This window comes from Primulina eburnea, chromosome 17, assembly GCF_022965805.1.
Source record: "Primulina eburnea isolate SZY01 chromosome 17, ASM2296580v1, whole genome shotgun sequence".
Classification (NCBI taxonomy): Eukaryota; Viridiplantae; Streptophyta; class Magnoliopsida; order Lamiales; family Gesneriaceae; genus Primulina; species Primulina eburnea.
In genome coordinates this window covers 28,896,690-28,914,244 of record NC_133117.1, presented here as the reverse complement: position 1 = coordinate 28,914,244, position 17,555 = coordinate 28,896,690, and the positions used below count along the sequence as shown (strand labels likewise).

At 44.9% G+C, this 17,555-nt stretch overlaps 2 protein-coding genes across 2 annotated transcripts; one reads left to right on the top strand and one right to left on the bottom strand.

Moving 5' to 3' along the window:
* Positions 1-5,682: 5,682 nt before the first annotated feature.
* On the top strand, positions 5,683-7,788 carry LOC140818020 (uncharacterized). The gene is made up of 3 exons (XM_073177814.1): positions 5,683-6,568; positions 6,664-7,253; positions 7,340-7,788. The coding sequence occupies exons 1-3, from the start codon at positions 5,683-5,685 to the stop codon at positions 7,784-7,786; spliced, it is 1,923 nt and encodes a 640-aa protein (XP_073033915.1). The 3' UTR covers positions 7,787-7,788.
* A 3,125-nt stretch (positions 7,789-10,913) lies between these two features.
* LOC140818019 (uncharacterized) lies at positions 10,914-13,844 on the bottom strand. The gene is made up of 3 exons (XM_073177812.1): positions 13,632-13,844; positions 11,703-13,583; positions 10,914-11,645 (listed from the first exon to the last, which is right to left on the bottom strand). The coding sequence occupies exons 1-3, from the start codon at positions 13,842-13,844 to the stop codon at positions 10,914-10,916; spliced, it is 2,826 nt and encodes a 941-aa protein (XP_073033913.1).
* Between the last annotated feature and the right edge of the window lie 3,711 nt (positions 13,845-17,555).

Genomic DNA, 17,555 nt, shown 5'->3' with positions numbered 1-17,555 from the left:
TTCTGACAATATCATAAATTCAAATCATGTCTAAACGTAATAAAACTTACGTCCAGTTGTAGCTCTCGTCGCTAGGAATTCGGTACTCAAGTCGAATTGAAAATCGGGTGGTTAAATCTTTCAAAATCCCAATTCTAAGCTACGAAGAGATTTTGAAGATTCTCTCTGAACTTACGATCGATTCTTGCTGCTAACTTGTGAAAGAATGAAGATTTTATATTACAATTGCATGTAAAACTACGTGGCACAAATCTTGGTGTTGCACGTCGCTCGCTCGAGCGGACAAAAGTTGCCGCTCGGGCGAAGAACTCTCGGCCTTCCTCCATTAAACAATCGCGCTCGGGCGGTCAAAAACCTCCGCCCGGGCGCGATAGATTCGGCTTTCTTCCCTCAAGCATGGGCACTCGGGCGGACAAACATTTTCGCCCAGGCGCTATACCTTCGGCCCAAATTGTATAATTTCATATACTTGCTCAAATCTTATCTCGAACTGGCCCGGCTATAATTACATCAATTAATAATCAGTAAATCATATCAGATTACAATAATTAAATTCTCGGGCATTACACGGGAAGCTTTGGAGCTAGTGTAGACTCGACGAGGAGTCGGTGAATCGGTCACACAGATCGAGACATCATCAGTAGGCGCGACGAAAGCGAGTATAACCTTAAAGCCTTAAATAGTGATTTAAGGATCATTAAAAAGAACTTTGAAGCATGTTTAATGATTCTGGATCTTGCTTGATAGTGATTTCAGTATGTTGGTATTGTCTAGGTTCAGACGAGTAGATTTTTGTCAGATTTTTTTAGTGAGGTACGTGATGTACTGACTAAGATATTCAAGCGTAGTATACACACTTATATGCAGCATATTTATATGTTGCATGATACATGCTTTACTACTTTGACATATTATGTTTGACATATTTAAGATATTCCTCGTTTGTTGGGGTCACTCATCCCTATTTTGTATTGTGTAAGGTTGGGTCTCGAGAGTTACAGTGTCCAATGGGACCCGTGAGAGGTGACCCTGGACATTGTATGTCCACGTCTTGAGTATGAATGTGAGAGCCAAAACATGCCTAGGATATATTAGAGACTACACACTCAGGCACCTATAAATTGAGCATTAAATTCTTGACTTGATCCTTGATATTCGAGCATATTACATTTCACATGCATCATATTAGTTTGTATACTATTACATTCTCATATTAGGCGATTGTCACTCATGTCCTTGTTTTTATCTTGGACACCCCATTCCATTGGACAGTTCAGATGGCCAGGGCACTGGCTAGAGCAGTTGTGTTTTCGGTGGTGACCAGTGGAGGTTTAATATGTGATAAATGCAAGAATTTCACTTAATTTATATATTAATCCATTTGAATTATGTTAGTTTCGAATAGAATTAGGCTTAGTTTTTGTTGTTTTTGTGTCGTGCAGGAGATAAACTACTATTAGATGAACGAAGGCAATTAGAGGTGTTTTTGGGCGTGAGATGTTGATGTACAAGCGCCACAATGTTAAGGCCTAAAAGTGGGGAAGAAGCGTTGAGGCGCTACAATCAAGCATTGTAGTGCTAGGACACTCGAATCACAAGCGCTGCAGTGCCACAAATGCAGCTCCGCAGCGCTACAATGCGAACTATTAGCGCCTAGGCGGTAAGAAACAAGCGCCGCGGCGCTTACACTACCGAGACACAGGCGCAGCAGCGCCGCGGCGCTAATTGCGGCGAAACTCACCAAATGGGCTTTCAAATTACGGCCTAGACGAAGATATGAGAAGGAAAATAGGTTTTCAGCGGCAGGAGGGAGCCATTTTGGAGAGAAAAAAAGACGAGATAACACGATAGACACACGAGACGAAGGTTTGAAGCGCAAGACTGGATCACAACGACGAATCTGGGGACAGAGACGCCACTTCTGATTTGTCATCTTATTTTTTGCCCTTCTATTTTCTTGTGTTGCGATGTCTAGACGTTCAAACATGCTTTTTTTTTATTTAGATTTCGCTATGAACTAATTTTCCAGTCTAGAGGATGATGTAGCTTTGTGGATACGATAATTTGACTCGATTATTTATATGATTGAATTTCGTTTTGATTTAATTGTGTTTCTTTGTTTTTATTCGACTGCCATTTACTGGCCATAAATTGTTGTTATCAGATTAATTCTAGGGAGAGGGACTAGGATTATAGATCATTAGAGACACATCGTTGAATGTTTATATCGTTCGGAAGACGTTTAACTTTAGCGAGGCCTAGGTAAGAACATCGTTTGCATTTATCATTTAAAACTAGATTCGTATTAGGAATGTTTGGGTCGAAGTTTCAATAATACAATTTATTCGTCACTTGGGAAGGGGGAATAAAACAATTAAGTGTTCTTGGCCATTAAATAATTGGAATTCATGAATATAAATCTGATTCATGAATATAAAACCACAAAGCATACTCAGAATTCTAAAAAAATTTACAACAAGACTCTGATATCAGTTGTTGGGTAATTTACGCTGAAACGATGATGACCATGATGATAATACAGTATCAAAAATTAAGGAATAGAATAATCAACAAGAACACAAAGATTTACGTGGTTCACCCAATATAAGCTACGATCACGGAGCTATTATAAATATTTATTATAGAGAGAAAATATTACATGTGTATACAACACTCAATCTCTCAAAATCCCAACCTCCGAGTATAACCGAGAAAATATTTTCTCTAACTCACACAAGAATAACACTCAATTTTTTCTTATCACTTGAGTTGCTCACTTGAACTTGAGATGCTTAGAAAGCTTGGATGAGATGTCTAGCAAATGAGCTCAATATATAACAATCTCTTCAAATGTGAAAGCCAGATATAAATTCAAACTTTGCTAGTCATCGTTTGGACGGTAATGCGGACGTTCACATTGGACGACAAATATCAGCATAGGCACAATTTTCTTGCCTACAATTTTAGTCAAAAAACACAAGTCCAAATATTAATAAGGAGGAGATAGATACCTCATCTATGTTGTAGATGTATCTAAGGATGTAATCGACGTGAAGAACATTCCAGTTGTTGATGAATTTCCTGATGTTTTCCTCATAAAATTCCTGGATTTCCCCCGGAGAAGAAAATGGAAGCTGAGATAAAATTGGTACCAGGAACTGCACCTATCTCCAGAGCAGCTTATAGATTGGCGCCGCGGTGGTGGTGGTGTCTACCATGGTGTCTGGAGGTGGTGGGAATGTTAAGGAATTGTGGAAGTTGGGTACGTGTTTAAAAAGGTTGGCGAGTTTTGAATGACATCGATCCCCTCCGGAAATAGTTAAATCATAATTTCATCCACTCCCACACAATCTCTCTGAATGCTTACATTTAAGTCTGATAGTTCTATTTACTTATCATTTATTCATTAGTTGATATAGTCCTATTTGGAAAAAAATGTCAATCCCCTTCTTCTCATAAAGGAAAAATACAATTGAGAACCACTTTAATAAGAACTTCTATTAATAGAAGAAAAGAGATATTAGGATTTCACAAAATTAAATTTTAAATTTTGTATTTGATTTTTTTAAAATATGAATTTTACATAACAAAATCCTCGTTCCTCCCAAACCATGCCATTTTTGTGCTATAAAATATGCATATATGGTGACAAGTTTTAATCCATTATATTGAACCGCAACTATAAGGGACAACATTAAAGTTGATTCAAATAAAGACGAAACCCAATCATCCACATACCTCTTTATACTAATATATTTGCATGGTAAGTGTTAATTAATTTGAATCTTTCAAGAATATAACAATATATTTTTTGAGTATATCAAGAAATGGTATCGGATTAAAAACTTCAAAATTAATAATAAATTTTATTATATTCCGGTTTAAAAACAAGAAATATTTTTTGAGTATATTCGGAAATATCATCTAATAAGTTTTACTTGAGAGAAGTTAGCAAGTAAATGACCGAAAATTCAAAATGGGGAATGATACTCACGAGAAATTTAGGGTCCGCTCCCAGCAAGTGTCACTAGTACAGACGCAGGGTTTTGAAATGTTCCTGAGCCCGAAATCACGAAAAAGACCGTTAAGAAGGGGCCGGGAGGGTGTCCTGGCGTAGCCCCTCCGACGTTCAAGTCAGTGACTGAGGATATATGGGGAGAGCAGCTAAGGGTGCTGCTGAAAACAATATAGTGAATGAATAATCATACGCTCAAACCTGGTATTTATAGGAGAATACCTGGGCTTCTGATGGGCCCTTCACCTGTGGGCCTCAGATATGGGCCGGGAGTTTGGGCCAGATCTTGATGGGCTCATCCATGAGGTATCACCAGTCTCCCCCTCCCAAGTCGAACTGAATCGTAGGTTCAAAGTTCGATTAGTTGTGTTGTCCTTGGTTTTATCGACGATGAGGACGCACCGTACTAGAAAAATTTATTTCGTTTGCCGTTGACAAACGATGTTTGCCGCTGACGGGGATCGACCTGCCCGGTCAGGTCGTGGGGGTGTGGGGCCAACGCCCCCATAATTTTTTCAAAAATAAGCACTCGCAAGGGTGAGGCAGTGCATTTTTCCTGTCGTTCTCCCGTCTCCAAATATTTGGAAACAAATCAAATCGTAACCCTGCTCTGAAAGGAAAAGATATCAAATAAAATCACAATCTTGGTAAGATATCAAATCGCAATCTTGGCTTCCCCTATAAATATATGTCATCTCCTCCTCTAATTCTCACTTCTCTCACAAAAATTAACTCTGCGATCCACTCACCAGCTTTCCCCCGCCCACGCCCGAGTCAGTGCCTCGCTACTCTCACCGAAACCACATCCGAGCTCGCCCAGCCCCACGCATCCAAGCGCCCAGCCCAGCGCGCCGCTCCACGCCTATCACTCGCCTCGCCTCTCCCCGCCATCGCCTAGCCACCCCCTCGCGCGCCGCGCCTGCCCCACGCGCGCCAGCCTCGCCAAGCGCTGCCCTCGCCTAGCCACGCATGCTCGCCCCCGCATGCTAGCCCCAATCACCGCCCCTCCTCTGCTTGCCCACGCTGACCCTGTCAAGTGCGCCCTTAGCCCAGCTCGCCCAGCCTCGCCAAGCTCGCCCAGCCTCTCCAAGCTCGCCCAGCGCACACCCTATCAGTGCGCCCTTACCCCAGCTCGCCCAACCTCACCAAGCGCTACCCTCGTCTAGCCACTCCGCCCTCGCACGCTCGCCCCCATCACCGCCCCTCCTCTGCTCGCCCACGTCGACCCTGTCAAGCGCGCCCTTACCCCAGCTCGCCCAGCCTCGCCAAGCTCGCCCAGCGCACACCCTATCAGTGCGCCCTTACCCCAGCTCGCCCAGCCTCGCCAAGCGCCACCCTCACCTAGCCACGCCGCCCTCGCCCTCTCGCCTAGCCCACGTGCTCGCCCCCGCACGCTCGCCCCAGTGTGCCCCACGTTCGCCCCCACGTTCGCCCGGTGCACACCCAGCTCGCCCGAGTGCTCTCACCCGTGTATCACGCTCGCCCGCTCGCCCTTCGCTCACACACTAGCCCGGCGCGCCACACGCCCCGCACGAGTGCTCGCCCAGCCTAGCCAAGCTCGCCCAGCGCACACCCAGCTCCTAGTCGTTCTATTGGTCCTATTCCGTGAGATTTCTTCCGCGCTATTTCCGGGTTAGTTTTTTCCCCTGTCTGTTTGATTATCCTCAATGGTTATGTCTTCTTCCGATTCGGAGTCTAGTTACTCGGGTTGTTCTGAGAGGTCCAGCGGGTCTAGTGAGTCTAGCAGGTCCAGCGAGTCTAGCCATGGTAGGAATTCCCTAGCTGATCCTGATTTTACCCTTGATCCTCCTGAGGAGGAAGTCACCACTCATAGTCGCCCGGGTAAGGAAATTCGTCATGTGACCCAACAAATGAACATATCTGAGGCGGATAACTTATGGTACGGTCACTTGTCATCCCATATTCCTCCTGGCAGCGAGTCAAAAATTAGGACTCTGTGGCACATTCCTTCCTCCCACCAGATCATCATTCCTGGCCCGAAGGACCGACCTTATCTAGCCCCTAAGGGCTATTATACCTTTTTTCAGCATCATTTTGATGCCGGCCTTCGTTTCCCCCTGTGTGATTTCTTTCAAGAATTAAGCAAGTACTATCAGGTGCACTTAGGTTTACTCACGCCTAATGCCTTCCATTTGATAAGCTGTTTCGCTGTGTTATTCAGGGCCCTAGGCCTCCCTTTGAATTGCACCACTTTTTCCTACTTCTTAGTTTTGTCCATGTCAAAAGATGGATCTTTCTATGTAACCTCCCGGTCTATCCACAAACTGTTCGATGAGGCCCCCAGTCATGTGAAGGACTGGAAAAAATATTTCTTCTTTGTACAGCCACCCAAAGAATTGACTTGCTTTACCGATTGGTACCCTGTCTTCACTAAACCCAAACTTTCCAAGAGTTACAAGAAAGATGAGGAGTACCTGCAGATAATGAGTGTACTAGGAGATCGATGCTTTGACATTCCCAAACTTCTATCTGAGGATCTCTTATGTCATGCCGGGTTAAGTCCCGCTAAAATTAAGCTGAAGGAGAATGCTGGTAGACATTCTCATATGTCCATACTTCTTGTTTTTATTTTCGTTTATTTTGTTAATTGATAACATTCTCATTTGGTTTCTTGTCTCTGCTTGCAGGTACTAGAGTAATGAACGCCCTATTTCTCCGTGAGCTCTCCAAGACAAAGGCCGGGGGTTCCTCATCAGCTTCCCAGAAATCCATTACCCCGGCAGTCACGATGGGCCCAAAGGGAGATTGTTCTGATGCTGAGAAAAAGAAAACAGGTTCCTGTTCTACTACCGCGAAGAAGCCTGCTAGCTCCCCTAGCTCCCCTACTGCTGCGAAGAGGAAGAAGGCAGGCTCCTCCTCCTCCGCCTCAGAACAAGCCTCCTCGACACCTCCTCGTGCCAAGTCCCCTCCTCCGTTTGGTAAGCAAAATGCATCCACTGATCTTAGCCCGTCAGCCCCTCAGCATGGCAAGCGCAAGATTTCTGATATTTCTGTCGTATCGGTCTCTTCTCCAGAGGGGTCCGAGCCCGATGAGGGGCCTCCCCTCGCATCGGCGGTGCATCCTCTATACACTTCGGATTCGGCCATCGTGGGGCGGGGTCCTACTCATCTGGCTCAGAAGATAATGTATCAGCTTCCTTCCGACGCCGATGCAGCGTTCTTGGGCTCACTGGGGTGGTCAGACCTCCTCCGCCGGACATGCAGCAGTGTCATCGAGGTATACTTCTCCTTATAACCTTTAGATTGATGTTTAATATACATTTGATCTTCTTATCGTCTTTTCACCCTTGTCTACTTATGCAGGGCATGATGTACGTCGGGGAGTTGGCTGAGCGCGCTCACGCCGCTCGATCTGACTCTTGTCAAGAATTACGCAAGGCTCGGGCTCTCCGCGAACAGCTCCAGGCTACTATTGATGAGATGAAAGTGTCGCATGCCGAGGAGCTTTCGGAGTCCCATGCTCAATTGTCGGAGTCCCAAATCCAGTGCGGCGAGCTCTCAAAACAGAAGCAGGAGTCTCAGCGGCTGATAGAGGATCAAGCTAAAGAGATCCAGAAGCTGAAGAAAGAATTAAAGAACTCACAGGCTGAGCTTAAAGACGCCAAGGCACGACATGTTGCAGAAGCCTCCTCCTTCAAAGAGGAATTTCTCAAATCCGAAGAATTTGTCGAGATCTGTGGCCCGAAAGCTTTTCACTACCTGGGGGTGGGTTTCGAGGGTGCAGTCGGCCTTTTCCATGCTCAGGGCTAACCTTCGCCAGGCGCCCCTACTAACTTTATCGACTTCGAGGGCTTCGTATCGAGTCTCCCCCCCCCCCCCACCCGATTCTTAGATTGAGCTCCTTTATTTATGTTATTTTCTGCATTGTTTTATTTTCCATAGGATTATGCGACTTTTGGGACGTTTACATTTGGTTATTTCCTTTTGCGCACTTTTGACATGTACAAACTCGTTTTATTTATGCAACCTTGAGTATTTTGCATTTGAATTTACTGCTTCTCACGAGTTTGTCTCTGATAATATTAACATATTAGAGCAAATAAAATCATCACCCTCTAACTCCTCTGCTAGGTGACACCTTAGCAGGAAAATAGAAATCAACACCATCACCCTCTAACTCCTCTGCTAGGTGACACCTTAGCAGGAAAATAGAAATCAACACCATCACCCTCTAACTCCTCTGCTAGGTCATACCTTAACAGGAAAATAAAAATCATCCACTTCCCCCCTCTAACTCCTCTGCTAGGTGACACCTTAGCAGGAAGATAGAAATCAACACCATCACCCTCTAACTCCTCTGCTAGGTGACACCTTAGCAGGAAAATAGAAATCAACGCCATCACCTTCTAACTCCTCTGCTAGGTCAAACCTTAGCAGGAAAATAGAAATTCACCACCATCATCCTCTAGCTCCTCTGCTAGGTCATATCTTAGCAGGAAAATAAAAATCATCCACTTCCCCCCTCTAACTCCTCTGCTAGGTGACACCTTAGCAGGAAAATAGAAATCAACACCATCACCCTCTAACTCCTCTGCTAGGTGACACCTTAGTAGAAAAATAGAAATCAACACCTTCACCCTCTAACTCCTCTGCTAGGTGACACCTTAGCAGGAAAATAGAAATCAACACCATCACCCTCTAAATCCTCTGCTAGGTCATACCTTAGCAGGAAAATAAAAATCATCCACTTCCCCCCTCTAACTCCTCTGCTAGGTGACACCTTAGCAGGAAAATAGAAATCAACGTCATCACCTTCTAACTCCTCTGCTAGGTCATACCTTAGCAGGAAAATAGAAATTCACCACCATCACCCTCTAGTTCCTCTGCTAGGTCATACCTTAACAGGAAAATAAAAATCATCCACTTCCCCCCTCTAACTCCTCTGCTAGGTGACACCTTAGCAGGAAAATAGAAATCAACACCATCACCTCTAACTCCTCTGCTAGGTGACACCTTAGCAGGAAAATATAAATCAACACCATCACCCTCTAACTCCTCTGCTAGGTCATACCTTAGCAGGAAAATAAAAATCATCCACTTCCCCCCTCTAACTCCTCTGCTAGGTGACACCTTAGCAGGAAAATAGAAATCAACACCATCACCCTCTAACTCCTCTGCTAGGTGACACCTTAGCAGGAAAATAAAAATCAACACCATCAACCTCTAACTCCTCTGCTAGGTCATACCTTAGCCAGAAAATAAAATTTCTCACCACCCAAACTCTGCTCCTCTACTAGGCGTTGCTTTAGTAGGAAAATAAAATTTCTCCTCGCCCTAACTCTGCTCCTCTACTAGGCGATGCCTTAGTAGGAAAATAAAATTTCTCCTCGCCCTAACTCTGCTCTTCTACTAGGCGATGCCTTAGTAGGAAAATAAAATTTCTCCCCACCCAAACTCTGCTCCTCTACTAGGCGATGCCTTAGAAAATAAAATTTCTCCTCGCTCTAACTCTGCTCCTCTACTAGGCGATGCCTTAGTAGGAAAATAAAATTTCTCCCCACCCAAACTCTGCTCCTCTACTAGACGATGCCTTAGTAGGAAAATAAAATTTCTCCTCGCCCTAACTCTGCTCCTCTACTAGGCGATGCCTTAGTAGGAAAATAAAATTTCTCCCCACCCAAACTCTGCTCCTCTACTAGGCGATGCCTTAGTAGGAAAATAAAATTTCTCCTCGCCCTAACTCTGCTCCTCTACTAGGCGATGCCTTAGTAGGAAAATAAAATTTCTCCCAACCCAAACTCTGCTCCTCTACTATGCTATGCCTTAGTAGGAAAATAAAATTTCTCCTCGTCCTAACTCTGCTCCTCTACTAGGCGATGCCTTAGTAGGAAAATAAAATTCAACACCATCATAACATAACAACATTCATAAATTCGAAAAGAAGAACTTGATTTTATTGAATTCCAATGGATTACATAATAAAATTCAGAAAGTGAAATACATCGACGACAGAATTAAGAATAATACTTCCTAAGGTGATAAGCATTCCAAGGCCTCTTCAAAGCTTTGCCTTGCGCATTTTCTAAGTAATAGGCTCCAGAGCTCAGTCTATCGATCACTTTGAAGGGACCCTCCCACTTTGGGTCCAATTTTCCCCTCTGCTCTTCTGGCACCTTCCGCAGGACCAAATCACCCACCTGAAATTTTCTTTGCATGACTCTCCGATTATAAGACTGTGCAACGCGGTTCTTATAAGCTTCCAATTGAATGCTGGCAGCCTCCCACTTTCCTTCCAAAAGATCAAGGTCAGTAGCGTGTCTCGCATCATTGTCCTCGTCATAAAACATCACCCTCGCTGATTGCAACCCGATTTCAGCCGGGAGCACTGCTTCATTGCCGTATACCAAACTGAAAGGAGTTTCTCTGGTTCCTTCTCTCGGAGTGGTTCCGTATGCCCATAAGACACTTGGTAGCTCATCCACCCAATTGCCCTTAGCTTTGCCCAGTCGAACTTTCAGACCCTGTACCAGCGTCCGATTAGTCACCTCCACCTGGCCATTACTCTGCGGGTAAGCTACAGAGGTAAAGACTTGTTGGATCTTCATCTCTTTACACCAAGCTTCGATTTTGGCCCCTTGGAACTGTCTCCCATTATCGGATATCAGCCTCCTAGGTACCCCGTACCTGCATACTATACTCTTCCACAAGAATTTCAGGATGTCGTTCTCAGTGATTCTGGCCACAGGCTCTGCTTCCACCCACTTTGAAAAATAATCAACTGCTACCAGTAGGAATTTTTTCTGAGCAGGAGCTATAGGAAAAGTTCCCACAATATCCATTCCCCACTGGTCAAAGGGACAGGCGGCCGTGACAGCCTTCATCATCGCGGCCGGCCGGTGATTCAACCGTGCATGACGTTGACAACTATCACAAGACATTACCAACTCTTGAGCATCATGCAGCACTGAGGGCCAAGAATAACCGGCGAGCAGCACTTTCTTGCCAATGCATAAGCCCCTAAATGATTTCCACAACACCCCTCGTGAACTTCTCGGAGCACATAATCAGCCTCTTTGTAACTTAAGCACCGAAGAAGTGGCCCTGCAAAAGACGATCTAAACAACACGTCCACAACCATTACATAGCGTGAACATTTTATCTTCAACTTACGAGCTTCGCGAGGGTTATCAGGAAGCTTTCCCTCTTTCAGGTAATCAATTATGTCAGTCCTCCAATCCTCTTCTTCTTGCTCAACTGCAGGTGAACTCGTGTGAGGTGTGAGTTCGATTTGAAATACCACATCTCTATTCTTCCAACTTCTCATTGTTCCAGCCATTTTGGCTAGATTGTCCGCCTTTTCATTTTCTTTCCCGGGGATCTGTTCAAATGTAATCTCCGTGAATTTCTCTCTAACTCTGTCCACTTCTCGAGCATACTCAATAAGTTTCTCATCTTTCACGTCATACATCCCCTTCATCTGTTGTGCTACCAACTGCGAGTCAGAAAAAATAAGTACTCGGGTAGCTCCCACATTTCTGGCTGCTCGAAGTCCAGCCAACACTGCCTCATACTCTGCCTCATTATTGGAGGCTCGAAAGTCCAACCTTACAGCCAACTTCACTTCCTCCCCAGCTGGTGAAATTAGTACTACTCCCACCCCACTTCCATCCTTCGACGAGGAACCATCCACATACACCTTCTAAGGGTCTTCATTCTCCTGATGAACAGTCTCAGCCAGAAAATCGGCTAAGGCTTGTGCTTTAATAGCTATTCTCGGCTCATACTGAATGTCATATTCTCCCAACTCCGTAGTCCACTTAACCAGGCGGCCGGATATATCAGAATGAGTGAGGATTCTGCCCAATGGACTGTTGGTGAGCACCACAATTGGATGAGATAGGAAGTAGGGCCTCAAGCGCCTCGCTGTCACCACCAAAGCCAAAGCCAATTTTTCCAACCCTGAGTACCGGCTCTCTACCCCTTTGAGTGCATGCGAAACATAGTATACCGGCTGTTGAACCGATCCCTCTGACTTGACAAGGACCGAACTCACAGCCCCTTCAGTGGCAGATAAGTATACCCACAAAGTCTCACCTGCAACCGGTTTGGCTAGGACAGGCAGCTCAGCAAGGTATCTTTTCAACTCTTCAAACGCTTTCTCGCAGGCCGGATCCCATTCAAATTTTTTCACCTTTCTCAAAGTCTGGAAGAATGGTAAGCTTCTGTGGGCGGACCTTGAGATAAAACGTGCCAAGGCAGCAATCCTCCCTGTCAACTGCTGAACATCCTTGGGTCCCTGGGGAGAGACCATATTCTGAATAGCTTGAACTTTCTCAAGGTTAGCCTCAATTCCCCTCTCCGTCACCATATAACCCAGAAACTTCCCACTCTTCACCCCAAATATGCACTTCTGAGGGTTCAACTTCAGCCCATAGGACCTGAGGGTGGAAAAGGTCTCCATTAAGTCAGGTATGAGTAGGGCTGAATCCTTAGACTTCACCATGATGTCATCCACATACACTTCCACATTCCTCCCCAGCTGCTTAGAAAAGACTTTATCCATTAACCGCTGATACGTGGCTCCGGCATTTTTTAGTCTGAAGGGCATGACCACGTAACAGAAAGTTCCTTCAGAGGTAAAGAAACTTACTTTATCTTGATCCTCCACGGCCAAGGGGATTTGATGGTACCCCTGGTAAGCGTCCAGCATGCACAAATACTGATGTCCGGCTGTGGAGTCCACCAACTGATCTATCCGCGGCAAGGGATAACAATCTTTAGGACATGCCTTGTTGAGATCTCTGAAGTCCACACACATCCTCCATTTTCCTGAACTTTTCGGAACAAGAACGACATTCGAGAGCCAAGTAGGAAATTGTACCTCTCGAATGTGCCCAGCACTGAGCAACTCTCCCACCTCCTTTTTTATAACTATATCTTTCTCGGGTCCGAAGTGTCTTTTCTTCTGTTTCACGGGACGAGAATTTGGTAAGATGTTTAACCGATGTTCTGCTACATCTGGACTCGTCCCTGTGAGCTGTTGGGCTGACCAAGAGAACCTGTTGAGATTAGCTTGTAAACAAGTAATAAGTTTTTCCCTTACTTCTGGGTCAAGGTCAGGGGCTATTCTTAGAGTTTTCTTGTCAGGCCCCAATGTCACGATCTCCGGCTTCTCATCCATCACCTCATGAACCTCCCTCCTTACCACGGGCAACCCGCTTCGCCCCCTTCTAATAATATTGACCTCCACAAGCGCACTCTTCCCCTCTTCTTTCACTATCCCCTCATAACACCGACGAGCGACTTTCTGGTCCCCACATAAGACTCCAACCTCCCTCCCCACAGGAAACTTCAACTTCTGATGATACGTGGACGCTACAGCTCTGAAATCCTTCAGGGCTGGTCGCCCCAGAATTCCATTGTAAGCGGATGGGGTGTCTACCACAGTAAATGTCGTCATCTTGGTCACCCGCCGAGGCTCATGCCCCAAAGATAAAGGAAGGTCAATCTGACCCAGCGGCGGGATGGCATGTCCTGCGAATCCATACAGAGGAGTGGAGATTGGCTCAAACTCAAATCCCTCCACCTTTCTCTGATCCAGAGTGCTCTTGAACAGGATATTCACAGAGCTCCCATTATCAATAAAGATTCATGCCACATCGTAATTGGCAACCGTGGCAGTCACCACCAAGGCATCGTTATGTGGAGCCACAATGCCTCGGAGGTCCTCCGGCCCGAAAATGATGATGGGATCCGGGGGCAGGTCCGCACCTCTAGAAATCTCAAAATTTTTCAACCTCCTCCTATGCGCTTTCCGCGCTCTCCCGGAATCTCCATCAGTAGCACCCCCCGAGATCATATGAATCATCCCTCTTGTGGGGTAGTTATCCTCATTCGTTCTCCTCCTCGGTTCAGCGGGCTCCCGAGGGACATCCTGACCTCGACCCTCTCTCCTCGACGCTTCGATCCTCGTATGTATCCATGGAGGGCCTCGACCCCGCCTAGAAGACGGGCGAGATCTCAGCTCACTCCCGGACGAGGACCCTTCCTATCTACCCCGTGGCGGAGGTCGAGCACTGCTCTCAACCCTCTGCGACTTCTCCCCCCTCTCCCCCGACTCCCTCACCTCCATCACCTTATCCCGACTCCTATTCAGAGGAACATGTGATGAGAATTGTCCTCTACCTTTGGTTATGTCCTCATCTCTTTCCCCTGCACCCCTCTTCTTTCCACCTCTCTCGGCTCCCTCCACCTTACTTCCTCTGGGCCGGTTTTCCATCCTCCTGTATCGTTGAACATCCTCCAAGTTTACATATTTCTCCGCCCGAGCTAACAAGTCATCATAGCTCGACGGAGGCTTCTTGACCAGCGATTTGAAGAATTCTCCCCCCTCAGTCCTTGGGTAAAGGCGCTTATCATGATGTCAGGGGTAGCCGCAGGTATTTCTAGCGCTGCAGTGTTGAAGCGCTGGACAAACTCCCGCAACGTTTCAGCCTCTTGCTGTTTCATCACAAATAGACTCAAATAGTTCTTTTGATGCCTCTTGCTGCTGGCAAATCGGTGCAAGAAGGCTGCAGAGAAATCCTCGAACGACTGTATGGAGTTGGGCTGCAGGGTATTAAACCATTGCTGGGCTGACCTCACCAACGTGCCCAGAAAGCCCCTGCACCTGACTCCGTCCGAATATTGGTGCAACAGAGCCGCATTCTCAAATCTTCCCAAGTGTTCCTCAGGGTCTGTATGTCCGTCATACTCTCCAACGTTTGATTGTCGGAAATTCGGAGGGAGCCCTTCCTCCAAGATGGCTAGTGAAAAAGGGCTTCCTCTCTTGGGTACCGGCGCCCTGCTTCCCACCTGCTCCCTCAATCTCCGTATCTCCTTCCACATCTCCCCCATCTCACTAATTTCTCCACTTTGAGGTGGTTGCGTCTCTTCAACCCTGCTCTGGTGAACTTCAACATTTTCCTCACGCTCCTGTCGGGCGGCCTGTTCCTCTACAAATATAGATTATTGATTCCGCTTCATGGCCTCATCCACAGTTCGGGTGATAAATTGGCCCAGCTGTTCCAGGGTCAAGTTTCTCACATTCTCATTGGGACGGGTTTGCTCGACCCTCGTCTCGTGATTGGGCTGCTCAGTTCTGGTCTCTTGACGAGGTTGTTCATGTCTCGTCTCAAGATGCGGTTGTTCCTGTCCCGCCTCAGCGCGAGATGGTTCGGGTCCCCTCCGAGGACGCAATGACGCTGAGGTGGCTCTTCCACTCCCTCTCATGCCTACCATCTCTACGTCTCAACTCAAAGATTTCCCACAGACGGCGCCAAGTGATACTCACGGGAAATTTAGGGTCCGCTCCCAGCAAGTGTCACTACTATTCAAGCACCGCGACACTAGAATAGTGGCGCCTAGGCGCTAACAGTTCGGGATTTTTGGCGCTGAGGCGCTATAAAGTGGCGCTGCGGCGCTAACAGATGCGAAAATTGATTTTTTTAAGCTCACTTTGACTTCCACCACTCATTCTCAATAATTTCCCTTCTCCTCCACGCAAATCCTCATCCATCTCCTTCCATTTTCTACATTTCTTCTTCATCTATGGGAGATTTGTTCAAGAAAATTATGAAATAAAGTTAGATTTGTGATCCTCTCATCACGGGCTTCACGAGGATGTAAGTATTTCCCATTTTTATTCAAGTTTGAAATGAGTTGAAGTTTAGAATTGATATTTGAGTTGATATTTGAGATATTAAGATGTTGAAGATGTTGTATATGAGTTGGTTTGAATTTAAAATGGATACGAGCATGGTTTCTTGTTTCTGTGCAAGATCAGTTTTTATGCCTACTGTATTTCGGGTATATGGGACAGTTTTAGTTAGATTTTGATGTTATGATCTTCATCAAACTTGTAGAGCATCAGGTTATCTTCGATTTGGTTCAAGAATCACTCAGTTCCATGAAGAAATGAAAGAGATATGCTATGTTTACTAAACCTGGTCTAGAATCCCGAGTTTGTGTACATGCCTTATGTTTATTCGAATTCTGGGATTTATTGGTTGGGATTCTGGATTCGATGCTCCAATGAAAGTTATAGAACATTATCTTGTCTTCGAAATGATATAAAAAGGGCTTGATTTCATTGAGTATTGAGGGATTTATGCTCCAAATACTAAACTATGCCAGATTTGTACTGATGCGGGATTTCGAAAATTATGTTGTATGTTTCAGATTATGAAGGACTGAGTAAATGACTTTATTTGACAAAAGTTTGTGCAGAAAAATTGTTGGGATTTGAGATTCTTCCATATCCAATTTGCATATCTTGATTTGAAGCAATATTGAATTAATTATGAATTATGTACAGGAATTGCCTTGTTTTGATAAATGATCTGAGTTCTTGAGTTATAGTAGACTTCAGAGGTTTAAGAGTTCTCACCTACACATTTAAATTTTCTTTTGGTAATATTTGAAAGGTATGTTACGATCGGTAACATACGAGGTAAAAGTATCATTTTTATTTTTAAATTGAAAATTCTATGGCTCGATTAATTACTTGTGATTTGATGATGATTGTGGCCTTGAGATGAGTTTATTATGATATCGAGATGATGATATTGATTTGCATTATTACATTGCACATTGAGCCACTTTTCGATTCAGATTTGATATGGCGGAGGTCGCCTTGATTTATTGATTTGTTGGACGTATGGAGCTATAGTTGAGTTGGCATAGTGTATGTGGAGGTCGCTGCTATGGCCTGAACACATTCTATAGGCGCACCATAGTCATGGGATTGTAGAACACAGCACCCCACCCCGAGCGGTTGAGTCAGTGGATGTTGCTGGGGGATTCTCTTTCCTTGGGTACCCTATGACAAGATGATTCACTTGATCTTGAGATTTATTGATAGCCCACAGCTTCTGATCATGCATTGCATTATATTGCATCTTTATGAATTTCATATGAACTATTTGTCATTTTAATTCTCATATGTTATTGATTGTGTCATGCTGGGTTTATACTCACTGGCATGTTGGCTACCTCTTGTTTTTATGTTCTTGACGGTAGGCGAGGCGAGGCTTGGGATGCCAGAAGCAACTGAATGTTTTCAGTTTCAGTTGGACCTGTATCAGTTGGTAACTGAATATCATCTGTTTGTTCCACCAACTGATTATCAGGAGCAGGTTCCTGTTCAACTGATTGATCTAGTATTTTCGGTTCAGGCGTTTGAAGGATATTTCTACTGATATGATTTTCTTCTTCACTGTCATCTTCCAAACTGATCTCTGTGAAACGATCAACTAGCTCAACTGAATCAGTTGGCTTATTAGTTAGCACAGTTTCATCAAAAACAACATGGATAAATTCTTCAACATTTAAAGAGCTTTTATTAAAAACTTTATATGCTTTACTAACTGAAGAATATCCAAGAAATATTCCCCCTGCAGATTTAGCATCAAAGGTTTTTAAATGATTTTTACCATTATCAAGAATAAAACATCTGCAGCCAAATATTTTGAAATATGAAACCACACTTTTTCTTTCATGCCAGATCTCATATGGTGTTTTCATATGATTCTTATTAATC

What these genes read in the sequence shown, in the direction of transcription:
- LOC140818020 (XM_073177814.1), top strand. Translation starts at nt 5,683, where the DNA reads ATGGTTATGTCTTCTTCCGATTCGGAGTCTAGTTACTCGGGTTGTTCT. An exon ending in TAAGCTGAAGGAGAATGCTG is followed by an intron (nt 6,569 to 6,663) that starts GTAGACATTCTC and finishes CTCTGCTTGCAG; the next exon opens with GTACTAGAGTAATGAACGCC. An exon ending in CATGCAGCAGTGTCATCGAG is followed by an intron (nt 7,254 to 7,339) that starts GTATACTTCTCC and finishes CTACTTATGCAG; the next exon opens with GGCATGATGTACGTCGGGGA.
- LOC140818019 (XM_073177812.1), bottom strand. Translation starts at nt 13,844, where the DNA reads ATGATTCATATGATCTCGGGGGGTGCTACTGATGGAGATTCCGGGAGA. An exon ending in CGGTTGCCAATTACGATGTG is followed by an intron (nt 13,584 to 13,631) that starts GCATGAATCTTT and finishes ATCCTGTTCAAG; the next exon opens with AGCACTCTGGATCAGAGAAA. An exon ending in CCGATTTTCTGGCTGAGACT is followed by an intron (nt 11,646 to 11,702) that starts GTTCATCAGGAG and finishes TCCTCGTCGAAG; the next exon opens with GATGGAAGTGGGGTGGGAGT.